This window comes from Ranitomeya variabilis, chromosome 4 (assembly GCF_051348905.1).
Source record: "Ranitomeya variabilis isolate aRanVar5 chromosome 4, aRanVar5.hap1, whole genome shotgun sequence".
NCBI lineage: Eukaryota > Metazoa > Chordata > Amphibia > Anura > Dendrobatidae > Ranitomeya > Ranitomeya variabilis.
The window spans coordinates 582,004,303-582,031,168 of NC_135235.1; the positions used below are offsets into that span (position 1 = coordinate 582,004,303).

The 26,866-nt window shown below is 45.7% G+C and overlaps 2 protein-coding genes across 2 annotated transcripts; one reads left to right on the forward strand and one right to left on the reverse strand.

Annotated features, from left to right (window-relative positions):
- Positions 1–41: 41 nt before the first annotated feature.
- Positions 42–5,323, reverse strand: ZGPAT (zinc finger CCCH-type and G-patch domain containing). Its single transcript, XM_077253000.1, has 7 exons — positions 5,186–5,323; positions 4,255–4,828; positions 3,633–3,766; positions 3,392–3,550; positions 2,831–2,953; positions 1,356–1,761; positions 42–303 (listed from the first exon to the last, which is right to left on the reverse strand). The coding sequence occupies exons 2-7, from the start codon at positions 4,791–4,793 to the stop codon at positions 165–167; spliced, it is 1,500 nt and encodes a 499-aa protein (XP_077109115.1). The 5' UTR covers positions 4,794–4,828; positions 5,186–5,323; the 3' UTR covers positions 42–164.
- Positions 5,290–14,857, forward strand: ARFRP1 (ARF related protein 1). Its single transcript, XM_077253001.1, has 8 exons — positions 5,290–5,542; positions 6,170–6,271; positions 11,580–11,667; positions 11,741–11,823; positions 11,956–12,037; positions 12,222–12,292; positions 13,079–13,179; positions 13,547–14,857. The coding sequence occupies exons 2-8, from the start codon at positions 6,179–6,181 to the stop codon at positions 13,632–13,634; spliced, it is 606 nt and encodes a 201-aa protein (XP_077109116.1). The 5' UTR covers positions 5,290–5,542; positions 6,170–6,178; the 3' UTR covers positions 13,635–14,857.
- Positions 14,858–26,866: the final 12,009 nt, after the last annotated feature.

The window sequence follows — 26,866 nt, forward strand, 5'->3', positions numbered from 1 at the left end:
TGGAGGCATCAGGCTGCCCAAAATAAGAATTTCATGGAACGTTGTGTAAAAAAAAAAAATATTTATTTTTTTAAGTCTCAAAAACAAATGGGGAATATACATCATGTTACATAGGTCATACAGTCTTGCTGATCAATACAGGGGTATGTACATGGAGCGCTGGCTCAAAACTGCGTCATCTTCTTGTGTGTGTCCGCCTTCTTCTGCTCTCTCTGCAGACTCCTCTCCTGCTGCTGTAGGTCTGCGAGCTCAGAGCGAGCATTCGAGAGACGAGATTCCAGCTGCACGCTCACAACGCTGTCTCTGCGAGAGGGTGAAAAGCAAGAAGAAGGTGAAACAAGAGCCAGGCCCGTTGCATACATGTGCATAGAGTCTTGGCATCTCACCAGATGGCTGCAGCTGTTTCTTATACATAGAGGCAGGGATTTTACGGACTCAAGACAGAACATAGGGAAAATTCTAGGGCTGCAATTTATCATTTGCGTTCTTTTAACTCACTTTTCTTTTTACTTTTGCTCCTTTGGTATTCGTTTTAGGTTTTTTTTGTGCCAAATTCTTCAAAATGAATGCATTTTGAGTAAAGTCAAAACAGTTTTTTAATTTTTGGCTTTGACTTGTTTTGTTACCTTTCAGTGCAAAAAGTCAGAAGGTTAGCAATATGGTGCCAAAATAACAGGCATACAAAAAAATAAATAAATAAATAAAAATCACGCTGAGGAGGTCTGCAGTACATTTTTTAGCCAGATTTTGTGACCCTTTCATAAAGTCTCAGTTAATTAATCACCAGAAAACATCCAGAAACCCCAAACTGTGCTAACAATGGTAAATATAAAAAACAAGACAAAGGTGAACAAATGAAGTAGGCATTAAAAAAGGCGCAACATAAAAGAATTAGGTGAAAGTGAAACACTAGACAAAAAAAAAGGTGCAATTGCAATAATGAACCCGGGACCTATATCGTTCTAATATTCATTGGCACGACTCATCAAGAATGGGGATGTTGAGGCCGGTCTTGATGTACAGTCAGATGCTCCCGATTCATTAAGGGGCGCACGCCTCTTCGAGAATCCGGAGTGTATGACAAGTGGGGTACACCTCCGTTACTGGACTAAGATTTCAGGCATAAGGAACACCACAGCTCATCATGACTTAGAGTCTTTCCCCCATTTTACCGCAACTGCACCCATTTAGGCAGAGCTGGGCAAAAGTGTTGTGAAACCGCCAACGGATGAATATTTTTGTCATTTTGCACACATCTTATCAGCTAAGGGTCATATAACGCTGCTGGGCTGTTCCTGCAGCTGCACACTCATTTATACTATATGCACCAATGGACCCAAATAAGTTTGGCTTACCTTCCCACGTTACGTGCCAAAGCCTCAGCCATCCTCCCAATCTCTCTCTGCTTCTGCTGGATCTTCTCCGTCGTCTGTGCTAGTGCAATGTTCAGAGCCCGCTTGCTGTCCTTACTGGCATTGTACACTTCCTTGCCTTTCCTCTCAATGCCGCTCTCTGCTGTCTGCTTAAGAGACGAATTGTGTTCCAGTTTCTCATTTAAAAAGTCAAAGATATTGCGGCGCGTATTGCCGCTCTGCCCAACTCTTGGTGCCTTGGACGGTCGCTTTTTCTTGGCTTTGGGAACAGGTCGCCCTCCTTTCTGCTTCCGCTGTTGAAATTCTAAGCATTGATCCAGAGATTTTCCTTTAGGTAAGACCACGGCCTGAACGGGCTCCACTCGCCCCTCTGAATTCTTTCCAAGACCTGAAAAATGCAGATAAAATATTTGATGACTGGGGCAGAGCTATGCTCTCATCTGTCACTAGGATTTTGCTACCCTATCTAGGAGCAGCATGATGTAGAGACAGAGACTCCTATCCAGTGATGTACTTCTTACTGGGCAGCTTACTGCAGTTTTGTAAAAATCACTGGTTTCTCTACTGCAGATCTACCAGTTCTACGAATGCTTATCTCTGTATAACCCCGCCCACAACTTCGATTGGCAACTTTCTGCCTATGCACAGTGCACACAGAAAACTGCCAATCAGTGGTGGGGCGGTGTTATACAGAGCTCATGAATATGGAGGACTACATGGCAGCAGTTTACTAGTCAACTAGTGATAAGATCCCTGGTTTATCAGCAGATTATCCCAAGCTGGATTAATAGCAGAGAGTCCTCATGCACATGCTAGTGCTGCAGTGATGTCCTGACACTACAGAGGTGGTGTGTGCACACTGACATGAGCGTACAAGGCTAGAGCACAGGGGGATGCAAGGAGAAAAATAATACCATCTAGTAAAAGCCACCAGGAATGCAGTAAAATACCTATACATATAGGTGTCTCATGATTCGGGCTCTCTGCCAGTCCTTAGGATGCGTATTAGCCAAATATTACTGTATATGGTAATTTAGGTATACCCCAAGTAGGGCATTAAAAACAGACATTCCTTAAAAGTAGTTGTTTAGAGTTCTTAAATGGTAAAAAATGCAAAGAGCTTGTAAGAACAAGCAACTTTACAATTTACCTCTGTTAAAAAGTGATTTTTAATTTTAAAGTTTATAAATTGTTGCCAAAGTTATTGGCCCGCCTCAGAGTGGCCGGATACCTTGGAGGAACACGTGCCGCTTGCTCTGAAGCTAGCTGAATCCGACCAGACTCATTTTCCTTGTGCTGCTTTTCTGAACTGAAATTTCAGAAGCGCACCACCCAAGGCAACCTGGAAGCAGGGGAGCGGCACGCTCCTGAACGCAGAAGATTACAACACCCGTGACCTCTTAATCAGCCTTGCAGATAACATTCCGGATTATCAGACTCACCAAATAATCACCCACCTTTTCCTATCTCGTATCCCATACGCGCCATGAGCTTGGACCCGATCCCACGGGTATGAGCCTCCCATCCAGCAAATTCAGAGCTGCAGGGTGTAACCCCAACTTCTTCATTGTCCATGAGGACTACAAAACAGAGAAAGGTATCCATGAAACATGTGCAGAAGCGCAGAAATACAGAAGGGGTTTTCGAGATTCATGTAACCAATGCTAAATCATTGTATGATAGAAATTAGAAATGGCATTTCATGTTAACATCTCCGCTTGCTAACCATGAATACAACCATTATTCTCACATTCAGATACTGAAAACCTACAGCTATCCATTCCAGACCATCCTCTGCGAGCTGCAAGCATCGCCAGAAATCGTTTGTTACAATGTATCCATGACGCTAAAAGTTATTAATCTGTAATCAAGGTTGCTTAGATAAAAGAGGACTTTCTTGACTGGATGCAATTGTAACAAACTCTCAGCTGCACAAAGTATGAGACATGATGGGCCCAAGTATATTAGAAAGTTGCAGAACTTTACCCACTTACAGCGAAAACCAACTTTACATTTACCTTTAGCATACCCAGAATCGTCCACTCCGTCCAGGTCGTCCTCATCGGAGGATGAGCTGTCGCTCTCCCGCAGAGGCGGAATAATGGCGTCAGCCTCCAGAACCGCATCTTTCAGCAGCAGAGAGTCAAATTTCACCGTGTAAAAGTTGTCATCTATATCTGTAGGGCAGGACCGGGATGAACAGTCAGTGTGTGACCCACAGGACACAGAGAGGGGCAATGTGGCAGCTTCAGATTTTACCTATGATTCGTGCTGGGTACCAGATGCCATCCTCATGTTTGGCAAGGCAGGGAGTATCAATCCTAAGATTGCTGAGATCTGGTTCTTCGAAGACTCGGAGCTCGCTGACGGGCACAACCTGTCCATGAGAAAACCTGAGCACAATCGGAAAATGGTGACAGTGAATTTCCTTTGCACCACAAGATCCTCCACCCTTTACTTTCCAAAGCCAGTAACTTCCTCTAATCCAGCTCCCCGCGATGAAAGACTACAACATCCACCACTAAAAACAGTACATTATACCAGACAGGTTCCAGCTTAGCACAAGTATCTGCTGAAATACTCTGTGCTGCTGGAAGGGACTGCTCTCCACATGTATCATGAAACGGTTCTAACTACCATTGATGGACAGGTCACTACTGCTCACAAAATGAGCACAATCCTCTCCTGAAATACTCTGTGCTGTTTGCGGACCCTGCTTCTTCCACTATATATAGTCACCCTCAGTCTGTGGCCACCTATTTGTCTCTCTTGCCCTCCTAACATTAGGATTCTGCTCCATCACAGTCAGACCTGACTTAATTATTAACTTATAAAAGAACATGTCTCTCTTCTCCTTAAATACTCTGTGCAGCACATTCACCTGCAGTTTTCATTAAAGTGGCATTTTCCATCCAGAAAGTAAGGGCACGGTTTCATAGCCTTGTGTGTGGGGTAAAGGTACAGGACACGAACACCGGCACCTCCATTTTCCATGTGTTCTGAACCCACGACCATTGCATTGTGATATTCTAGGGTCCCCCATGTGCTGTAATAAGGGGCTTTTACTTTCATTCCACTGCCTTCTTCATCTTCCTCGTCTTCTTCCTCCTCAGAATTGGGATCTGTCGTGTCCAGAGGTTCACCTTCATTACTTAGCTCTCCGATCGCCTCTTTGAAGGCCTCGTACTCATCATCCTGAGACGATGAGGGTGGTGGTTCGCCGAGGGCTGACAGCAGGTTGGACTTCTGGACGGACAGCAGGCTGGACTCGGTCAGCTCTATGAGCTGCTGTAAGTCGCCCTGCAGCTGGAGGAGGTCGGCCCTCTGCGCCGGGTCCACGTCTCCATGGAGGGTGAGCGTCACCTGCTCCAGCTGGGCCCTGTAGGTCTGTACAGCAGACACCAGACTCTCTTCATCCATGTTGTCCTGTGACAGAAGGATCACAGAGCTGCAATCTGCAAACGGAAACATCAACATTAGCCGGGAAGCCCCATATAATGAGCGAGCGAGAAAAGACGCGTCCAGCGCCCACCATACGTTATATAAAACGCCCCTCAGGACGACCATGCCGCATTGCATCCTGAATAGTGCCCCCTGCAGTAACCTCCTATAACAAATGTTATGGTACAAACAGACATTCAGTAGTTAATCCTCCAAAGCAACTTCTTCACTACATTGACTCAAGGTGACACTAGTCTGCACATGCTGGGACTTCTAGTTCTACCCCAAGCCCTGACGACAGAAACTGCGTATTTTACACACTGAATACATAAATACAGCCCTCTAGGCTTCCTAGCCATTGTAAACCTTACCAGCCTCCTATAAAGACGCCATGACACCGGCTGAATGGCGTCATCATCAGCCATACAGCTCTGCCCCGACATCGCCGCCGCCATTTTGGTGTAGCCCATTCGTCGTAGGCAGATCGTTTCTCTGTTCTTACTAACGGGTTTGAGATATTGTTCTATAAAAGTTTTCGGTGAGGTCAAATGAGACGATTTTTTTTAATAATGCAGAAAGGGGCTCTGGCGTTTCGTTTGCCACACACAAGATGGCCGCCACGTTTTGACAGGCGCATTTAGTATCCCATGATGCCGTGCGGGAAAACGGCGGAAGTTGTTGTTAGCTGACTTGAGGCCCGAGTAGTGGCGGGGGTGGATGGGGAGAAGGTGAGTTTGGGGGTTTTGTGAGGGGCACGGCTGGTGCTGGAGGGGGGCGCTTATTGCACTGTGCTGTCCTGGGGGGGGGTTGCTTCTGTAACCAAAATGACTCTCCTGGGGGAGGGGGCAGAAGTCTGCAAAAAGAGATGGTCTCCAGATGGAGCCTCTGTAAATGCTGTGGGTACAGGTCAGGGGTCTAGTAGGGGGTTGCCCTGGGATGAGGGTGTTTGTCCATATGGTACCAGCGGTGATTTAGGAGGAGGTTCTTTGCAGCCCCCCAAAAACTGCAGTGTAAAGCATGGGGGGCATGCAGTAGTCTGACCTTCTAAGTACAGTCTATTCCAGACTTCAAAAGACAATGCCACTAGGCTGAGTCACTGATTACAGCCGCACACTGAGCAGAGCTGCAGTGCAAATCATGGGGGGCAGAGCAGCTACCTAATGGCCTAGGGAATGCAGTGCAGATCAGTACACAGTGAGAATGTTTATGTAGTAGAGGCCATAGCTGTGCCTATGAGTGACGCCGGGGCCCTGTGTGGATGGACGGACACTTTACCAGCACTTCGGATAATAATTCAGATGACTTATCTTTTTCTTTTTACATAGGTATTTAACCCATTGTACTGCCCCCTACAGGTCACTATCATGTATACTCTGCTATCCGGTCTTTATAAGTACATGTTCCAGAAGGATGAGTACTGTATCCTGATCCTGGGACTGGACAATGCTGGCAAGACGGTGAGTTTTGGGGCGACCACAGCTTTTATGTAGTGTGATTTGTGCTATACAGGAGATGGCATCATAGTGATGCTGCCAGTGTGGGATAGCAGGGGTACAATATGAGAGGGACAGCTGTGTTTTGGATGTAATAGATCTGACAGTGCAGGGTATCCAGAGATGTGCTAACGGTCTGGTACTAGGCTGGATTGGGAGGTGCATCCAGGTCAACTATGTGTGTATGTGTATATATATAGTACAGTACAGACCAAAAGTTTGGACACACCTCATGTAAAGATTTCTCTGTATTTTCATGACTATGAATATTGTACATTCACACTGAAGGCATCACAACTATGACTTAACACATGTGGAATTATATACTTAACAAAAAAGTGTGAAACAACTGTAAATATCTTAGGCTAGGTTCACATTGCGTTAGGGCAATCCGTTAAGCGCATAGCGCTAGCGGATTGCGCTAACGCAATGTTTCTTTAGGGATCGCGTTCATCGTTCCCGCTAGCGATGCGCTACAGAGACAAATCACATTGCTGTCAATGGGTGCGCTAACGGACCCGTTGCACGGCGTTAATTGCAACAATTTCGCCGTGCAACGCAGTCCGTTAGCGTTAACCCATTAACGCAATGTGAACCTAGCCTTATATTCTAGGTTCTTCAAAGTAGCCACCTTTTGCTTTGATGACTGTTTTGCACACTCTTGGCATTCTCTTGATGAGCTTCAAGAGGAGGTAGTCACCGGAAATGGTCTTCCAACAATCTTGAAGGAGTTCCCAGAGATGCTTAGCACTTGTTGGCCCTTTCGCCTTCACTCTGCAGTCCAGCTCACCCCAAACCATCTCAATTGGGTTCAGGTCTGGTGACTGTGGAGGCCAGGTCATCTGGTGTAGCACCCCATCACTCTCCTCCTTGGTCAAATAGCACTTACACAGCCTGAAGGTGCATTTGAAAAATAAATGATGGTCCAACTAAACACAAACCGGATGGAATAGCATGCCGCTGCAAGATGCTTTGGTAGCCATGCTGGTTCAGTATGCCTTCAATTTTGAATAAATCCCCAGCAGTGTCACCAGCAAAGCACCCCCACACCATCACACCTCCTCCTCCATGCTTCACGGTGGGAACCAGGCATGTAGAGTCCATCCGTTCACCTTTTCTGCGTCGCACAAAGACATGGTAGTTGGAACCAAAGATCTCAAATTTGTACTCATCAGACCAAAGCACAGATTTCCACTGGTCTAGTGTCCATTCCTTGTGTTCTTTAGCCCAAACAAGTCTCTTCTGCTTGTTGCCTGTCCTTAGCAGTGGTTTCCTAGCAGCTATTTTACCATGAAGGCCTGCTGCACGAAGTCTCCTTTTAACAGTTGTTGTAGAGATGTGTCTGCTGCTAGAACTCTGTGGCATTGACCTGGTCTCTAATCTGAACTGCTGTTAACCTGCGATTTCTGAGGCTGGTGACTCGGATAAACTTATCCTCAGAAGCAGAGGTGACTCTTGGTCTTCCTTTCCTGGAGCGGTCCTCATGTGAGCCAGTTTCTTTGTAGCGCTTGGTGGTTTTTGCCACTGCACTTTGGGACACTTTCAAAGTTTTCCCAATTTTTCGGACTGACTGATCTTCATTTTTTAAAGTAATGATGGCCACTCGTTTTTCTTTTCTTAGCTGCTTTTTTTCTTGCCATAATACAAATTCTAACAGTCTATTCAGTAGGACTATCAGTGGTGAATCCACCAGACTTCTGTTCAACACAACTGATGGTCCCAACCCCATTTACAACCTACCCGTGCCCTCCGCTCTGCTAATGACCTCAGGTTAGCATCCTCAATAATCAGAACCTCCCACTCCCGTCTCCAAGACTTTACACGTGCGGCGCCGATTCTTTGGAATGCACTACCTAGGTTAATACAATTAATCCCCAATCCCCACAGTTTTAAGCGTGCACTAAAAACTCATTTGTTCAGATTGGCCTACCGCCTCAACGCATTAACCTAATTATCCCTGTGTGGCCTATTAATAAAAAACAACAACATAATCACGTTCCTCCATCATGTTCTCATACACTTTATGCAGTTAATAGCCTCTGTGTCTGTACTGTTACATACTTAGGCAGTTAACTGGTTCATGCAGCTTTACATGAACACCCGAGCCTTACACTATGGCTGGTCCAAATAACTAAAGCAATTGTTACCATCCACCTTTTGTGTCTCCCCTTTTCCTCATAGATTGTAAGCTTGCGAGCAGCAGGGCCCTCATTCCTCCTGGTATCTGTTTTGAACTGTGATTTCTGTTATGCTGTAATGTCTGTTGTCTGTATAAGTCCCCTCTATAAGTTGTAAAGCGCTGCGGAATATGTTGGCGCTATATAAATAAAATTATTATTATTATTTATTATTATTATTATTATTATAAGGCAAGAAATCCGACTTATTAAACCTGACAGGGCACAGCTGTTAAATGAAAACCATTCCCGGTGACTACCTCTTGAAGCTCATCAAGAGAATGCCAAGAGTGTGGAAAGCAGTCATCAAAGCAAGAGGTGGCTACTTTGAAGAACCTAGAATATAAGACATAATTTCAGTTGTTTCACACTTTTTTGTTAAGTATATAATTCCACACGTGTTAATTCACAGTTTTGATGCCTTCAGAGTGAATTTACAATTTTCATAGTCATGAAAATACAGAAAAATCTTTAAAGGAGAAGGTGTGTCCAAACTTTTGGTCTGTACTGTGTATGTGTGTGTGTATATATATATATATATATATATATATATATATATATATATATATATATATATATATATATATATATATATATATATATATATATATATATATACACACACTTAAACAACAGAATATAACTCCACCAGTCTCGCCGCTGTAGTGTCCGGCAGGCAGCTACGGCCGATAGCGCCGCCGTGCAGTGGCGTGGTGAGCGGGGGGCGTGGCTTACTAGGTGACGTCACCAGTCCGTATGACGGACACTAACAGGGGCCAATCCCGACGCGTTTCGAGGGTGCCGACCCTCTTTCTCAAGGTGTGGCTTCCCTGTCAGCACTGGTTGCTTTATAGCCACACCTCCTAATGTCATGTGCAGCGTGGAGCTGCCCACTAGCTAGAAACGTCTTACAGAAACCAGAACACAAGCAAATACAAGCTGGCCACCCCTTTTGGTGACCTACTGAAGGAAACTTGAATCCTGTAATGATAGCATTATCACCCTCGAAACGCGTCGGGATTGGCCCCTGTTAGTGTCCGTCATACGGACTGGTGACGTCACCTAGTAAGCCACGCCCCCCGCTCACCACGCCACTGCACGGCGGCGCTATCGGCCGTAGCTGCCTGCCGGACACTACAGCGGCGAGACTGGTGGGGTTTTCAGCACTACGGGAGGACGCTCCCCGGATGGTAGTGCATCGTTCACGTGGCTGCACTGTTCTAATCACAGATCTTCCAAGATAGCAGAGGACGGTCTGCAGCAGCTCATTGTCCCAAGTGGACACATCAGTTCATAACAGTGAGGTAGGTGACTGAGATGTATTCCTAGTCACAGTTCCTCCTGCTAGCGCAGCACCTGTTTGTTGATTTATTCTAATTTTAATATTGGGTGGCAGGGTTGCACACTACGTGCCAAGGTGCTTGCAGCTGAAGGTTCAGGCCAATACATAGCGCCAGTGTGTTACTTTACAGTGTTTAGAATATAACTCCAAGTAAATACAACTTCTGTGAAATCAAACTGTCCACTTAGGAAGCTACACTGTTTGACAATTAATTTCACATGCTGATGTGCAAATGGAATAGACAACAGATGGAAATTGTTGGCAATTATCAAGACACACTCAGTAAAGTAGTGGTTCTGCAGGTGGGGACCACAGACCACATCTCAGTACCAATGCTTTCTGGCTGATGTATTGGTCACTTTCGAATGTTGGTTGTGCTTTCACACTCGTGGTAGCATGAGATGGACTCTACAACTGACACAAGTGGCTCAGGTAGTGCAGCTCATCCAGAATGGCACATCAATGTGAGCTGTGGCAAAGTTTGCTGTGTCTGTCAGCGTAGTGTCCAGAGGCTGGAGGCGTTACCAGGAGACAGGCCAGTACACCAGGAGATGTGGAGGGGGCCGTAGGAGGGCAACAACCCAGCAGCAGGACCACTACCTCAGCCTTTGTGCAAGGAGGAACAGGAGGAGCACTGCCAGAGCCCTGCAAAATGACCTCCAGCAGGCCACAAATGTGCATGTGTCTGCACAAATGGTTAGAAACCGACTCCATGAGGATGGTCTGAGTGCCCGATGTCCACAGATGGGGGTTTTGCTCACAGCTCAACACTGTGCAGGACGTTTGGCATTTGTCACAGAACACCAGGATTGGCAAATTCGCTACTGGCGCCCTGTGGTCTTCACAGATGAAAGGTTCACACTGAGCACATGTGACAGAGTCTGGAGACGCCGTGGAGAGCGATCCGCTGCTTGCAACATCCTTCAGCATGACCGGTTTGGCAATGGGTAAGTAATGGTGTGGGGTGGCATTTCTTTGGAGGGCCGCACAGCCCTCCATGTGCTCGCCAGAGGTAGCCTGACTGCCATTACGTACTGAGATGAGATCCTCAGACCCCTTGTGAGACCATATGCTGGTGCGGTTGGCCCTGGGTTCCTCCTAATGCAGGACAATGCCAGACCTCATGTGGCTGGAGTGTGTCAACAGTTCCTGCAAGATGAAGGCATTGAAGCTATGGACTGGCCCGCCCGTTCCCCAGACCTGAATCCGATTGAACACATCTGGGACATCATGTCTTGCACCATCCACCAACGTCACGTTGCACTACAGACTGTCCAGGAGTTGGCAGATGATTTAGTCCAGGTCTGGGAGGAGATCCCTCAGGAGACCATCAGCCACCTCATCAGGAGCATACCAAGGCGTTGTAGGGAGGTCATACAGGCAAGTGGAGGCCACACACACAGAACATCATTTCCTTGTCTTGAGGCATTTCCACTGAAGTTGGATCAGCCTGTAATTTGATTTTCCACTTTGATTTTGTGTATCATTCCAAATCCAGACCTCTATTGGATATTCATTTTGACTTACATTGATCATTTTTATGTTTTATTGTTCTCAACACATTCCACTATGTAATGAATAAAGATTTGCAACTAAAATATTTCAGTGATATCTAGGATGTGGGATTCTAGTGTTCCCTTTATTTTTTGAGATATATATTTTATGAGCCAGTGATTTGGGTATAACTGGAGTGCCCAGTATATTATGGGACTGCGGCCAATGGATATTCACAGTTCAACATCTTTTCTTCCAGACGTTTTTAGAACAGACGAAAATTCGATTCTGCCGCAACTACAAGGGGATGAACCTCAACAAGATCACAACGACCGTGGGCCTGAACAGTGAGTAGAGTAAATATATAGGATGGAGACGTGTTGTTGTGGATGTGCGGTGCTGTTACCCTCTCATCCATAGTTGGCACCATTGACGTGGGAAAAGTCCGGCTGATGTTCTGGGACCTCGGGGGGCAGGAGGAGCTCCAGTCTTTATGGGATAAGGTGAGATGCACAACACTAATCTCTGGACCTGAGTAGTAACTGCAGACCTGGAAAGTACTAAGTTACAAGTGGAGCAACTATCCCAGTGTACGCTCTTGTAGTATTTTTCTATATATTTTTTTCTCTCTCCAGTATTACGCAGAGTCCCATGGAGTTATATATGTGATTGATTCCACCGATGAGACGCGCCTATCTGAGTCCAAACATGCTTTCGGTAAATCCATAGAAAATGTCATCCCTCGCTGATGCTGCGTAGTCCAGAATGTATTGTGTATATTCGTTTCTGTGGTCTAGAGCTTTGTAGGATAGAAAATAAAGGCTGTTCCATCTGCTGTTATAACTCGTTAATGGATTTTGAGAAGGATCAGTTTCGTGTATTATTATTATTTTTTTTGTAGAGAAGATGATCAGCAGTGAAGCTCTGGAAGGTGTGCCCATCCTGGTCTTGGCAAATAAACAAGATGTGGAGGTATTCTGAGGAGGGCGACCTCTATTCTGTTGACGTATATCTCTTATTGCCTAGTAAATATAACTCTGAATCTTCAGTCTTATGGGCCACCATGATGAACATATAACTAAATCAAAACTCCATGGTAAGGTCAAAGCTTTGTGGCCTTTGCATCCTCCTGACACTTGCATTTAAAGGGAATCTGCCTGCAGGTTTTTGCTATTTAATCTGAGAGCAGCATGTAGAGGCAAAGACCCTGATTCCAGGGATGTGTCACTTACTAGGCTGTGTGATGTAGTTTCTATACAATCTGTGTTTTATCAGCTGGAGATTATCACTGGAGGTCTAAGTGTCTCATGCAATATAGTCCAGCTAGTCTGTAAAACCCCACCATTGATTGACAGCTTGCTGACAATGCACATTGTCTGCAGGAAGTTGCTAATCTGTGCTGTGGGTAGGGTTATACAGAGATCAGCATTCATAGCACTGCTACATCTACAGCAGATATAACAGGGATTCCATCAAAACTGCACTAAGCAGCCCAGTAAGTGATGTCACTGGAATCGGGATCTCAGCCTGTACATCATGCTGCTCTCAGATTTTATAGCAAAAACCTGCTGAGAGATTCCCTTTAAAATATCATTATTTATGGTTGCCACTAGTGGGTGCTATAACCTAACCTAAAATGGCACTTCTAGTGTGATCAGCTTAGATGTGAATTAGTGTCAAGTTTAATAAGTACCCTGACCATCGGGGTTCCTATTAGGGTGGTACCGCAGATATTAAATAAAACTTCCTGTCCTTTAGGATTGTCTCTCCATTCCTGATATCAAGACGGCCTTCAGTGACTGCATTAATAAGATTGGGAAGAGGGATTGCCTGACCCAGGCCTGTTCTGCCCTATCCGGGTAAGGTTTGGACAGTGGTACAGTGATGGTTACGTTTTTTTTATTATTTTACACCATTTGGTCAGTATGTTTTTTGTAGTCCATAGTACTGTGTCCCACAGAAACTGTCATAAATTTGTATGTAGTTGTTGTGGATTACATATGTACGGTTTATTTTGATTTCTGCTGCTTTTCATCAGTCTTCCAGTTTTGAGTGCATAATTTTTATGCTCCAGTCACATCCAGAGCAGCATTGTTTTTTTGCATTCCTCTGTTATGCAGCCCTGGATGGGAATATTGTATAAGATGTGATGTCGGGTGCGATTATGGTCCCCAAAACGTTGTCCTTTAATAATTATCCTGAGGGCACATCTCTTTGTTCTTGCAGGAGGGGAGTGAATGAAGGAGTAGAATGGATGGTAAAATGCGTCGTGAGAAACATTCATCGCCCTCCCAGACAGAAGGACATCACATAGAGACATCTGTACCAGCAGCAAGTGACCGATATAATGATGATGATGATCAGAGCTGTAAATGCCCATCCAGCAGACTGGAATATGTGTGTGTGTATATATACTCCTCCAGAAAGATGTGTAGATAATTTATATAGAGATCTATTTATGTCCTTCCTTCCTACAAACTCCTCTTCAGTTCGGGTGATGTAATCAGTATGGTGACAGTCTCGGTATAATTGCGCCTTTGTTTTGGCTGCACGTGACCAAAGAGGAAGTTGCTGTATACTGGTGGCTGCCTGTGGGGGAAGATTTCATGTACTTGTGACTGCCACTGCAAAAAGAATTCATTTACTGGCAGCTGCCACTAGAGGGAGTATTTGTGTTACCGGTGACTGCCACTAGGAGGAGCACTTCATCATTTTTATATATTTTGCCTGTAGCATTACTTAAGTGCATAGACTTCTATGTACTAATTAAAGAGGGTTGTCCAGTGAAAAACAAGTTATCACCCATTGATCAGTAGGGGTCCAGCCATTGGAACCCGCTCCGATCTGCAGAACAGGAACTTTAACACTCTTTGGAGTGCAGTGGCACACCTGGTTCATAAATTTGTGCACATAATAAAAAATGTGCTTTATTATTATTTGATTTTTAGCATGTTTTGCTAAATTGTTGCTAACTTTAAGCAAAATTGTAAGATTTACATAAAATTACTTAAGGGGGAAACTGAAGTACAGTGCAACATTTTTGAAACTTATTAGAAAGACTCAACGGATGAGCCCAAAACTCCACCAATAGTAACGAACAATTCGAAAAAAAAAACAGAAATAAAAATGGCAAAAAAAGGCAAGAATTAAAAATGAGTGAAATATACAGAAAAGTGGACAAAAAGGCACAAATGCAATAATTGGGTCCTTAGTTCTTTGTGTACACTGGTTATGAAATATCTAATTGTGCAGCACTGAATTAGTTAAAAGAAATTTGTAAGGTAAGAAAAATATTCTTTCTGCCAGAAACAGCACAACCATAGGTTTTGTCTATGCTGCTCAGCCCTATTCACGAAGTGGCGCTATGTCTACGCTAAGGCAGCCATGTTTTTCTCATCTCCTGCAATCCCTTTAATTAACGTGGCGCTCAGGAATACTGGTTTTGCTATTTATTTTTTTTTCTCTGGCTTATTGTTGGGATTCATTGATCAGATCTAGTACACTGACCACAAAAATAAAGTTTTCTCTTGGACAGTCTGCTGAGGGTGATAGTGTGTCTGGATTTCTTCTCTCTTCTTAAATTTCTATAAAATTGACATTCCTTTTTTTTTTTTTTTTTTAAACTAAATTTTATTGAGATTTGTGAAAAAATGACAAATAACGTATACAGAAACAACATACGCATGAAGTTTGTACGGCTGAGTAAAACCCCATGAAACCTTTAACCATGGGAGTGCATAAACAGCCGAGATCCAGCAAACAACTACCGGCAAACCCATAACATAAGCAATCCACTTAATACTAGATGATATTACCCAGCCATGTTCAATCTATAACATAACCAAGGACTGACAAAAAACACAATCACAGAGAAAGAATGAGGAAATGGAGAAGTGTACAAAAATTACCGTATCCATTGAATTGAGCCCAAAAATAATCCCAGGGCACTCAAATAGTTCAACCCCTGCATTGAGGACCATCGTCATATATATTCCATGCTCCTAGTACTGTCACCTGTTTGGCATCAATTTTACCATCAGTGAATAATATTTACAGGGCCAAATACAGTTTCCTATATTAAATGTTTTTGATCAAGTTTGAAAGTTATCTCATACCCACTGAATAGAGGATCACCTTCTGATCACTGGGGGTATGACCACCATGGCCCCACCGAGGCTCTGAAGAGTGTTGGCTGAAGGTAGCAGAGGTCGATCATGCGCACTGTCTGTATTCTAGTAGGACCGCTCTGCTCGGCAATCTCCGCCACTCTTGGTAAGGAAGAATGGACTGGTAGTGCGGATAATCTGTTTGTTTTTTTTAATTCATAAACTGCTCAGCATAGCTAAACAAAAAGATTCTGGCAGATAGAAAACAAAGTAAATAGTCCATACAGTAGTGTGAGGTCGCCCGCTCAGGTTTAGTGTCCAGCTCTTGAGTCCTTTAGCAAACACAAGCAATACTGGAGGACTACACACCTCAGTGTTACAGACCCTGAATGATGCACCTTGATCTCCTTTGTATCTGCCATACCATGTCCTCGGGGTGGGGGTATGTGAGCAGCCAGTCCCACCCATCTCTTTGCTCGTAAACCCGGCCCTGATTTACCCTATTAACTCTGTCCGCACTATACGTGCTGGAGCTTGCTTTCCCCGGCTTACATCACCGAAGCTACCAACCTCAATGATGCATATCTCCCCTCAAGGTCCTGTCCGGCAGTCCTTTTACAACCTTTGGAAAATAACACCTACTCTTGCCTCTGGTGCCCTTTCGGTGGTGTTGGCACTGGATCTCCCGGGGCTTGTGTGATGTTATGTCACACATTGCCTTGTGCCAATCAGCAGCTGCTCCACCCTCCCCTCCTTGGACAAATCTGACATCTGGAGGAAATGAGTGGGCAGCCGCATCTCTAGTTTCCTCCAGAAGTCAGTTATGTCCAAAGGGGGGGGGGGGGGGGGGGGGGGGGGTAGTGAAGTGGCCACTGATGGCTGAAGGGATTCCGTGTCATAACAATGGCATACGAGTCTTAGGAGCGTCAGTGCCGATACCGCTACAACTGTGCTTGAGGCTATGTGCACACGTCAGGATTTTCTGCAGAATTTTCCTGAACAAAACCGGACTTTATCTGCAGGAAATCTGCATGCGTTTTTTTCTGCGTATTTTCGACGCTTTTTTCCGGAGCTTCCCAATGCATTAAATAGCGGGAAAAACGTGAAAAATCCGCAAAATTAATGAACAGGCTGCGTTTTTTACCGGATAGTACATGGATAGTACTCTTACCTGTGATAGTCTATGGGGTTGTGCACGTCAGTGAATTTTTGGCGGACTGAGTGGTCCATGCAATATTGCAGAGGCATGTCTGATATTGATCGGAGTGTCTGCAATGAAAGTCAATGGGTCAGCACTTGGATGCCATTTATGTGCTGTCGCTTTTCAACTGACTGATAGATAAAAGAAGGTGGAGAACTTTTTCATCCATGAAAAAACTGATGAATCTCTGACCAATCGCTCATGAAACTCGGCCCATTTTTCTTGAACTTAAAACCCCCCTGCCATCTGAATGAGGCCTAAGTGTGAGAGTTTTACCTACTCCTGACAAAGCTGCACTTTACCGGAGAGTAATGCATTGGGTTCTTAACCCCAGCAGCCCCTCTGATCTTCCTCATTTGCGGCCATCTAGTCGGGATCGCAGCCGGGATCATGTATATCGCATACTTGCGGTCACATAACCGCCTTTCACAGCGCTGATTCCGGAAAATCCTCAGCGCACAGTGCACGTAATGTGAGGATTCACAAGTTTCCATTGACATAGAGCCATAGACCAGACAGCCCCTTTAATGTGGTTCTTTTTCTTCTTTATCATACAATGTTGATTTGTCACATTGTATGCAGCACCCCAGTATAGATTTTCCTCGGACGAAGGGGCGACGGATCCTTTCAAGGCTCCGATCTCCCCGAACCACAACAGGCGAGCACGGAGAATGTCGCCTCCACGTATCCTCTCCTGCGACGTGGAATACCATGCTTGGGCTGATTTTTAAGGGTGACAGGTCCCTTTAAACGGCACCATCAACAGACGAGCACATGGAGCGTCGCCTCCATATATCCTCTTCTGCAGCCAGGCCTAATGCCAAACAACCAGCCCTGTCCCATCCTAGGGGATTGAACCACTTGGATGTACAGAGGCACTTCCTTGGCGTCCGTGCAGCCCCCACTGCATCACCACTATTAAAGCGGATGATTCAAGGAGGCGGACGGTCCCTCTCCACCTCCCTATTAACCCCTTTCTGACATTAGACGTACGATCCATTCGAGGTGGTATGGGCCTGTATGACCACCGACGGAACAGTACATCTAACGCAATCAGCCACGCTCTTGGGGGGGAGTGCTGCCAGGTGTCAACTGACTATCGCAGCTGACATCCGACACTATGTGACCGCTCCAGGCACATTAACCTCTGCAACACTGCAATGAAACATGATCGCAGCGTTCCAGGGCATAGGGAAGCATCGCGCAGGGAGGGGGGCTCCCTGCGTGCTTCCCTGAGACCCTCGGAGCAACGAGATGTGATCGTGTTGATCCGAGGGTCTCCTACCTCCTCCTCCCTGCAAGCCCCGGATCCAAAATGGCCACGGGGGGGCCTTCCGCATCCTGCTGAGAGCAGGTGCCGGGAAGCCCCCCTGCAGTGCCTGTCAGATCGCTGCAGTTCCTGTCAGACACAGTGTATTGCAAAGTGTCAGATCAGCGATCTGTCACTATACTGTGATGTCCCCCCTGGGGCAATGTAAAAAAAAAAAGTGAAAAAAAATATTTACATGTGTAAAAAAAAAAAAAAAAAAAATCCTAAATAAAGAAAAAAAAAAATATTGTTCCAATAAACAAATTTTTTTATCTAATAAAAAAAAACAAAAGTACACATATTTAGTATCGCCACGTCCGTAACGACCCTACCTATAAAACTGTCCCACTAGTTAACCCCTTCAGTGAACACCATAAAAAAAGTCAAAAAATGACGCTTTATACAACCAAACAAAAAGTGGAATAACACGTAATCAAAAAGACGGATATAAATAACCACGGTCCTGCTGAAAACGTCATCTTGTCCCGCAAAAAAACGAGCCGCCATACAGCGTCATCAGCAAAAAAATTAAAAAGTTATAGTCCTCAGAATAAAGCGATGCAAAAATATTTTTTTTATATAAAATTGATTTTATCGTATAAAAGTGCCAAAACATAAAAAAAGATATAAATGAGGTATCGTACTGACCAGAAGAATAAAACTGCTTTATCAATTTTATCAAACGTAGAACTGTATAAACGCCCCCCCCCCCCCCCCCCAAAAAAAAAAAGAAATTCACAAATTGCTGGTTTTTGTTCATTCTGCCTCACAAAAATCGGAATAAAATGCGATAAAAAAATGTCGCGTGCCCGAAAATGGTACAATAAAAACGTCAACTCGTCCCGCAAAAAACAAGAACTCACATGACTCTGTGGACCAAAATATGGAAAAATTATAGCTCTCAAAATGTGGAGAAGCAAAAACAATTTTTTGCAATAAAAAGCGTCTTTTAGTGTGTGACAGCTGCCAATCATAAAAATACGCTAAAAAATCCGCTGTAAAGTAAATCAAATCCCCCTTCATCACCCCCTTAGTTAGGGAAAAAAATAAAATAAAAAAAATGTATTTATTTCCATTTTCCCATTAGGGTTGGGGCTAAAGTTAGGGTTGGGGCTAAAGTTAGGGTTTGGATTAAATTTACGGTTGGGATTAGGGTTAGGGGTGTGGTTAGGGTTATGGCTGGGATTAGGGGTGTGTTGGGGTTAGGGTTGGAGTTAGAATTGGGAGGATTCCACTGTTTAGGCACATTAGGGGCTCTCCAAATGCGACATGGCGTCCGATCTCAATTCCAGCCAATTCTGCGTTGAAAAAGTAAAACAGTGCTCCTTCCCTTCCGAGCTCTCCCGTGCGCCCACAGGGGTTTACCCCAACATATAGGGTATCAGCGTACTCAGGACAAATTGGACAACAACCTTTGGGGTCCAATTTCTCCTGTTACCCTTGGCAAAATACAAAACCGGGGGCTAAAAAATAATTTTTGTGGAAAAAAAAAAAAATTTTTTATTTTCACGGCTCTGTGTTATAGACTGTAGTGAAACACTTGGGGGTTCAAAGTTCTCACAACACATCTGGATAAGTTCCTTAGGGGGTCTTCTTTCCAAAATGGTGTCATTTGTGGGGGGGTTTCAATGTTTAGGCACATCAGGGCCTCTCCAAACGCGACATGGTGTCCTATCTCAATTCCAGTCAATTTTGCATTGAAAAGTCAAACGGCGCTCCTTCCCTTCCGAGCTCTGCCATGCGCCCAAACAGTGGTTTACACCCACATATGGGGTATCGGCGTACTCAGGACAAATTGTACAACAACTTTTGGGGTCCAATTTCTTCTGTTAACCTTGGGAAATTAAAACAAATTGGAGCTGAAGTTAAAAAAAAAGTTAAATGTTCATTTTCTTTTAAACAGTCCAAAAAATTCCTGTGAAACACCTGAAGGGTTAATAAACTTCTTGAATGTGGTTTTGAGCACCTTGAGATGTGCAGTTTTTAGAATGCTGTCACACTTGGGTATTTTCTATTATATAGACCCCTCAAAGTGACTTCAAATGCGATGTCCCCCCAAAAAAATGGTGTTGTTGGTGAGAAATTGCTGGTCAAATTTTAACCCTTATAACTCCCTTAGAAAAAAAAAATTTTGGTTCCAAAATTGTGCTGACGTAAGGTAGACATGTGGGAAATGTTACTTATTAAGTATTTTGTGTGACATATCTCTGTGATTTAAGGGCATAAAAATTCAAAGTTTGAAAATTGCAGAATTTTCAAAATTGTTGCCAAATTTCCATTTTTTTCACAAAAAACGCAGGTAATATCAAAGAAATTTTACCACTATAAATGAAGTACAATATGTCACGAGAAAACATTGTCCGAATCATCAGGATCCGTTGAAGCATTCCAGAGTTATAACCTCATAAAAGGACAGTGGTCAGAATTGTAAAAATTGGCCCAGTCATAAACGTGCAAACCACCCTTGGGGTAAAGGGGTTAAAAGGATGGTGGATTGAGGGTTCCTTCTTTATCCCTGCACTGTCCAAACAACAGCGACAACATTCTGACCTGCTGAATAGAGCTGTGTACTCTGCCATCCGGCAACTGCTGCCCTCGCTAGGTCGCACTAAGGCGGCTCCGGCAGCTAACCTCCAGGCAGAGCAGTCGAGCTCTGCAGTTTGCTCCACGGCCCTTCCGGTTCCCAGCAGTGAGTACCTGGGGCTGATACGGCGGGGGATGGGGGCTCCTGAGCAAGAGTCGCTTCCTTCCGAGATCCGTCCGCTGGTGCTAAAAATTTAGCCCCCAGCTTCAGCCTCTGCTAGGCTGCAAGCCAGAAATGCTGCCCCATTGCACGTGTTCCAAGCGGCTCCGCCTCTTCTATTGGCGCTTCTCGCAGCGTGAGATCTCCCACAGGAAGTCTCGGCGGCCATTACAGGGCACAGAGTTTCCATTGAGAGCTGTCTCCCTCCTCCCACCTCGCCTCCTGGTCCAGGTAACCTCCCCAGTCTGGAGCTGTATCCTCTCAGAAGCGCAGATGATCGGTTGGGAGTCACAATCCATTCTGTAGGGAGTATGTGCTGATCTGCCTTAGATAATGGACGGTTTATCCTATCAATTGCTTGGCCACATTTTGACAGATGATTAATCCCTGCATTGCTTGTTTTCGCTCACACTACAGAGCACGGATCAGGGAGCAAGGCACATGCTGTGTTTTTTTTCCCCCTCGTACCACCTGTCACGCTGCCTTCCCACTGTTATGGATAAATATAAATATATATGGTCCAAGCTCCCAAAGGGTCTAATAAGACGATTATAGTCTTCTTTACCTTGCAAAGCCTGTGTCCCTAAATGCGCTCAGGAGCCCTCCGCCGCCACAAATCCCAGTGTACCTAGTTCCCCTGAGTGGGCTTCGTCACTATAGCAATCCATACCTTCTCTGGCCAAAGAGATTGAATCCGTCCGTGATCCATCCGTGGATCTTAGCGGAACTGATATAAATGGATTCTCTCCTACACGGGAGTCATCGGCTAGCAGGGGCCGCAAGTACAGTATCCTTGAAACGTACAGTCTTCTAGAAACAGTCATCGGCTAGCAGGGGCCGTAAGTATTCTAGAAATGTACAGGCATCTAGCAAACGGATCCGTAGTACGTTACCCGAGCAATCACTTGACTTGGCGTCTGTGACCTATGTTTTTCTCGCTCTCCCTCAGCAGAGTTTTGCAGCAAACAAGACTGAGTCTGGATCGGATGTTTTCTTGGATCTGGAATCACTGAGTTCCAGGAAATGGTGAATTCGCTTATTGAGACCGTCAACCAGACTGAAGGTTGACGAGAATTCCAGTTCTATCCTGGATCATGCAGTGTCCTTCAAGAGGACTAGACGCCCTCCATAGGTCCAGGTTACAGTTCCTGGCACAGGGAGTGATCGGATAAGCACCTCACAGGTTCTGTTCCGGATCACGCAGTGTCCTCAAAAAGGACTAACCTCCCTCATAGAACATTTGCCATTCACCCGGACAGGGAGCGTCCGGATAAGCGATTCACTGGGCAGAAGCCTCTTGAAGCGCGGTATCCTTTTTCAGCCAACAGGCGAGCACATGGAGTGTCGCCTCCACGTATCCTCCCCTGCGACATGGGATGTCATGGCGGGTCTGGTTTTCAGACCAAAAAAATCCTTTTTCATTTTTCATCAGATGACAGGGGCGACGGATTCTTTCAAGGTTCCGATCTCCCCAAACCAACAACAGGTGAGCACGTAGAGTGTCGCCTCCACGTATCATCTCCTGCGACGAGGAATGCCACGCCTGGGCTGATTTTTAGCAGAGACCGATCTCCCCACACCAACAGGCGAGCACATGGAGTTTCGCCTCCATGTATCCTCTTCTGCGGCAAGGCTTAATGCCGGACAATCAGTCCTGTCCACCTGGGGGCCTGAACTCCGTGGATGTACAGAAGCACCCCTTTTGGCATCCGAGCAGCCCCCACTGCACCACTGTTTAGCGGATGATGCAAGGAGGCGGACGGTCCCTCTCCACTTCCCTGTTAAGGGGATGGTGGATCGAGGGTTCATCACTTTAACCCTGCACTGTCTAAAGACAGCAGCGACAGCAAGAGATGGTTTATCCTGACCTGCTGGATACAGCTGCTCATTCTACCACCCGGCAGCTTCTCCGGTTAAGTGCGAAAAAAAAATATCTGAGGTAAGATTGGGCTGAATCTCCTGTAGTATATCATACAAAAAGGTAACAAGGGTGCTCACTATCCTTAGTGGGGGTGCTCAGGAGAAATTAGAATCCAATCTGCTATAGATCACTCCAGCACACTCTCCTGTAGTATACCCACTGGTATCCCAACGGGCAACAGTAACCTTCTTCCGGAGGCAGTACAGCTCGCCAATCAAATCTCTCGACCTGGAGACTATGTGGTTCACGCCTCTTTGGATGCGACTACTTGCGTGGCGCTGTCAGCAGCAAATGCCATTACAATCAGAAGGGCATTATGGCTCAGAGAATGGAAAGCGGACTATGCGTCCAATCAAGTCTCTGACATCACTCCCTTCTCAGAGTGGTCGGTTATTCGATGAGAAGTTGGAACCAATCCAGGCTGGCCCACTACTTCTTCCCAATCAGGATGTTAACCTCGCAGGAACAAAGGATTGCAAGTTTCCTATGGACCCAACCAACAGTGGGATGGTTGTCCAAGACAGTCTAGATCCAAGGGATCCAGGTACCAAAAGGATAGAAAAGTAAGACCAACCCTGAACCTCCAAGTTCTATCAAGTTTGTCAAGGTCTGCCTTTTTCGGATGGAGTTCTTCCGTTCGGTCATTACCTCAATGGAAAAAAGTGGAGTTTCTGGTATCCATCGTCCTTTGGGATGCTTACCTCCATATTCCAATTTTTTCCCCCTCACCAAAAATTTCTGCGCTTCGCCATTCACTTACAGCATTTTCAGTTCGTTGCTTTTCCCTTCGGCCTTGCTACCGCTCCCAGAGTGTTGACAAAGGTCATGGCACCTGTCATGTCCATCTTGCACTCTTGGGGTGTGGTCGTCCTGTCCTATCTGGATGACTTTCTAATCAAGGGACCGTACTTCCAGGACTGTGCTGAGTCCGGCTGTATCACTTGCAATACCCTTTCTCTCCTGAGCTGGCTGATAAACTTAAGCAAGTCTTCCCCATCTCCAGCCCAGCAGATATCCTTTTTGAGGATGATCCTGGACACCTCCAGAGGGTTGGTGATTCTCCCTTGAGACAAGGCCCTTGGTCTTCCAACAGGGAGCTCACTCACTTTGTCACTTGTCCCCTCATTCCATCCGATTTGCTGTGAGGGTTCTGGGAAAAATGGTGGCAGCAATGGAAGCAGTCCGCTTCGCTCTGCTTGTCTCTGCGGGTCAGACAGTCTCTCAGATGGTGGACTTTGAACTCCTCCCTCAACCAGGGGAGATCCTTTCTCCCGGTTCAATGGTTAGTAGTGTCTACCGATGCCAGTCTTCTGGGCTGGGGAGCGTCACCACACTGCTCATGGCCGCCGGTCAACTCGGGAATCCAGACTCCCAATCAATGTTCTGGAGATCCGAGCAATGCGGCTAGCCCTACAGCAGTTCCACTATCTTCTGGTGGGTCACCCCATCTGAATTATATCGGTTAACACCAGGGCTGTGGTGTACATCAATCATCAAAGGGGGGACCCGCAGCTGGGCGGCCACGGTCGAGGTAGCTCACATTTTCCAATGGGCCGAGATCAATCACTCAGTAATCTCGGCAGGGCATATCCCAGGAGTAGAAATCTGGGCGGCAGACTCAGGCAAGAGGGAACTTCATCCGGAAGTCTTCCAACAGATCTGCCTTTGCCAGGGAACTCCGGATGTAGATCAGATGGCGTCCAGACTGAATGCCAAAGTACTTGAGTTCTGATGCAGGCGGGACTCTCACAACAAGTTGTGAGCGGCTAGTGCTTTAAGCCCGCCTCAGTACGCATATTGCTTGGGGCAGGGATCACGGATGCCTTCCCCTTTTTCCACTCAAAACAATCTGGATACAGGCCTGGCTCTCAGTTCGCTGAAAGTCCAGATCTTGGCCTTATCGGTCTTATTGCAACAAAACTGCAAGTAAGGACTTTCACGCAGGGAGTTTCACATGTAGTACTCCCCTATCGCATACCGCTATATCTTTGGGACTTTAATTGGTCCTGGGGGTCTTAAGGGAGGCTCCTTTTGATTCGGAATGACTTTACTGTCATTGTGTGAACAGCACCACATACAAGTCTTTTTTGTGCAGCAATGTGCCAAGCAGCTACCCCCTCCATTAGTTTGGTAGGCTGTGAGTGGCTGCCTCATCGGTTATGCTGCACCTGTGTTTTTTCCATCTTAACCACATGGGTCCACTGCATCCTGATAGTGCATTTGTTTGGAGGCCTAGGCAGGTAAGCATCTCTGCCATGTTTTGCTGTTTTTTGTCATGGAAGGTCGCCTTTTTTCTCTGCGGTCACGTCATTCAGGTGAGTTTTCGGAGCTACCCGCTCTGTCCTTTCAGACGCCTTTTCTTATTTCCATCAAGTCAAGGTTGTCCTCAGGCCGTTTCCGTCCCTTGTGGCCAAGGTGGTATCATACTTCCACCGTTACGAGGACATAGTTCTTCCCTCGTTTGAAACCAGTCCACAAAGCTGAACGGGTTCTCCATACTCTGGACGAAGTACGAGCTCTCACACTGTACGTATCGAGGACGGCGTCCTTCTGAAGGTCGGACGCTTTATTTGGGCTTCCTGATGGTCACAGGAAGGGTTTAGCCGCTTTATCGGCTATGATAGCCAGGTGGATTCGTTCCACCATCCAGGAGTCCTTCTGCATCAGAGGTCAGCCTATCCCAGCTGGGATTATGGCACACTCCACTCAGTCGATAGGGGTTTCTTGGGACATTAGGCACCAGGCGTCGGTGAGCAGGCTGCGGTTTCGTCCAGTCCGCACACATTCTTGAAGCATTATAATATTCACATCCAAATTTCCGCAGATGTGAGTCTCAGCAGGCGGACTCTGCAGGCTGCGGTAGCGCACTTTTAGGCAGCAATCCCACAATGCAACACTCCGACCACCACTGAAAAGCACAGGCTATAAATTTAACCACCACTGGGCGGTGCCACAACACAGCAAACCAAAACACCAATAGCACCAAAACTTCAATGCATGACACGAGCACCCGGTCCCCCCCACTAGAATGGGCAGAACACTTTGTATTACTTAGTGTCAGCCTCCTGGTGGCAGCAGTATAACACCCATGGTCTGTGTCCCCCAATGATTTGCTTGGAGAAAAGGATTTTGGGATGAGTACACAAAAATCCCTATTTTGTTTTCCTTGCAAATTTTTTTTTCAACTCTGCAGCATGTCACTTCTTTCAGCATTTTTACAGCATTTTTGACCCATTCAAATGAATTGGGGAAATAAGAATATTTTACGTAGCTTTTTTCCTGACAACATTGATTTCTGTTACAGAAAAATCAGCTGCAAATACACAACAAGGGCACATAGCTCTACAAGTAACAGCAGTATAAAGAAGATAAAGGAAATAGTACAAGACCATGACCTAAATGGCTGAGGACATACTCCTTGTCCCAAATTTTTATCTTCTGTATCATGTGATTTCCTTATAGTGCTTCGTCAAAGGGTAAAAACCGGTCAGCTGCAGCAAATTTCCTGCTTCCTTGTGCAAAGAAACCACATTTTATAGCTATAGATCCAGCGCATCTCAGCCCTTCGTGTGATACTCTACTAAGACAGCATTTGTAAGCTTTTTATGCACGATACTGTTTACACAACAAGTGTCTCTAAATCTATTGTGTATTAGTATCTAGGCCTATGTTCATACATTCAGTATTCTGTCAGGATTTAACATATTTTTGCCATAGATCCAAGTTTCAGATTTCTGAAAAATCTATGGTGTCTTTGACTTAGGCCGGAGTCACACCAAACGTATGAAAAATCGGTCCGAGTCTCCCTGCCGAGTCGCACGAGTGTAAAGGCCCCGTCTCACATAGCGATTTACCAACGATCACGACCAGCGATACGACCTTGCCGTGATCGTTGGTAAGTCGTTGTGTGGTCGCTGGGGAGCTGTCACACAGACAGCTCTCTCCAGCGACCAACGATCAGGGGAACGACTTCGGCATCGTTGAAACTGTCTTCAACGATGCCGAAGTCCCCCTGCAGCACCCGGGTAACCAGGGTAAACATCGGGTTACTAAGCGCAGGGCCGCGCTTAGTAACCCGATGTTTACCCTGGTTACCAGCGTAAATGTAAAAAAAAACAAACAGTACATACTTGCCATCCGATGTCCGTCAGGTCCCTTGCCGTCTGCTTCCTGCTCTGACTGAGCAGCCGTACAGCGAGAGCTGAGAGCAGAGCGCAGCGGTGACGTCACTGCTGTGCTCTCACTGTACGGCCGGATCTCAGTCAG

Coding starts and splice junctions, on each gene's coding strand:
- ZGPAT (XM_077253000.1), bottom strand. CDS start 4,793: ATGGATGAAGAGAGTCTGGTGTCTGCTGTACAGACCTACAGGGCCCAG. Junction 2,954..3,391: donor CGATTCTGGGTATGCTAAAG/GTAAATGTAAAG, acceptor TCTGTTTTGTAG/TCCTCATGGACAATGAAGAA. Junction 304..1,355: donor TTGGCACGTAACGTGGGAAG/GTAAGCCAAACT, acceptor ACCCTCTCGCAG/AGACAGCGTTGTGAGCGTGC.
- ARFRP1 (XM_077253001.1), top strand. CDS start 6,179: ATGTATACTCTGCTATCCGGTCTTTATAAGTACATGTTCCAGAAGGAT. Junction 11,824..11,955: donor TCCAGTCTTTATGGGATAAG/GTGAGATGCACA, acceptor TTCTCTCTCCAG/TATTACGCAGAGTCCCATGG. Junction 12,038..12,221: donor TGAGTCCAAACATGCTTTCG/GTAAATCCATAG, acceptor TTTTTTTTGTAG/AGAAGATGATCAGCAGTGAA.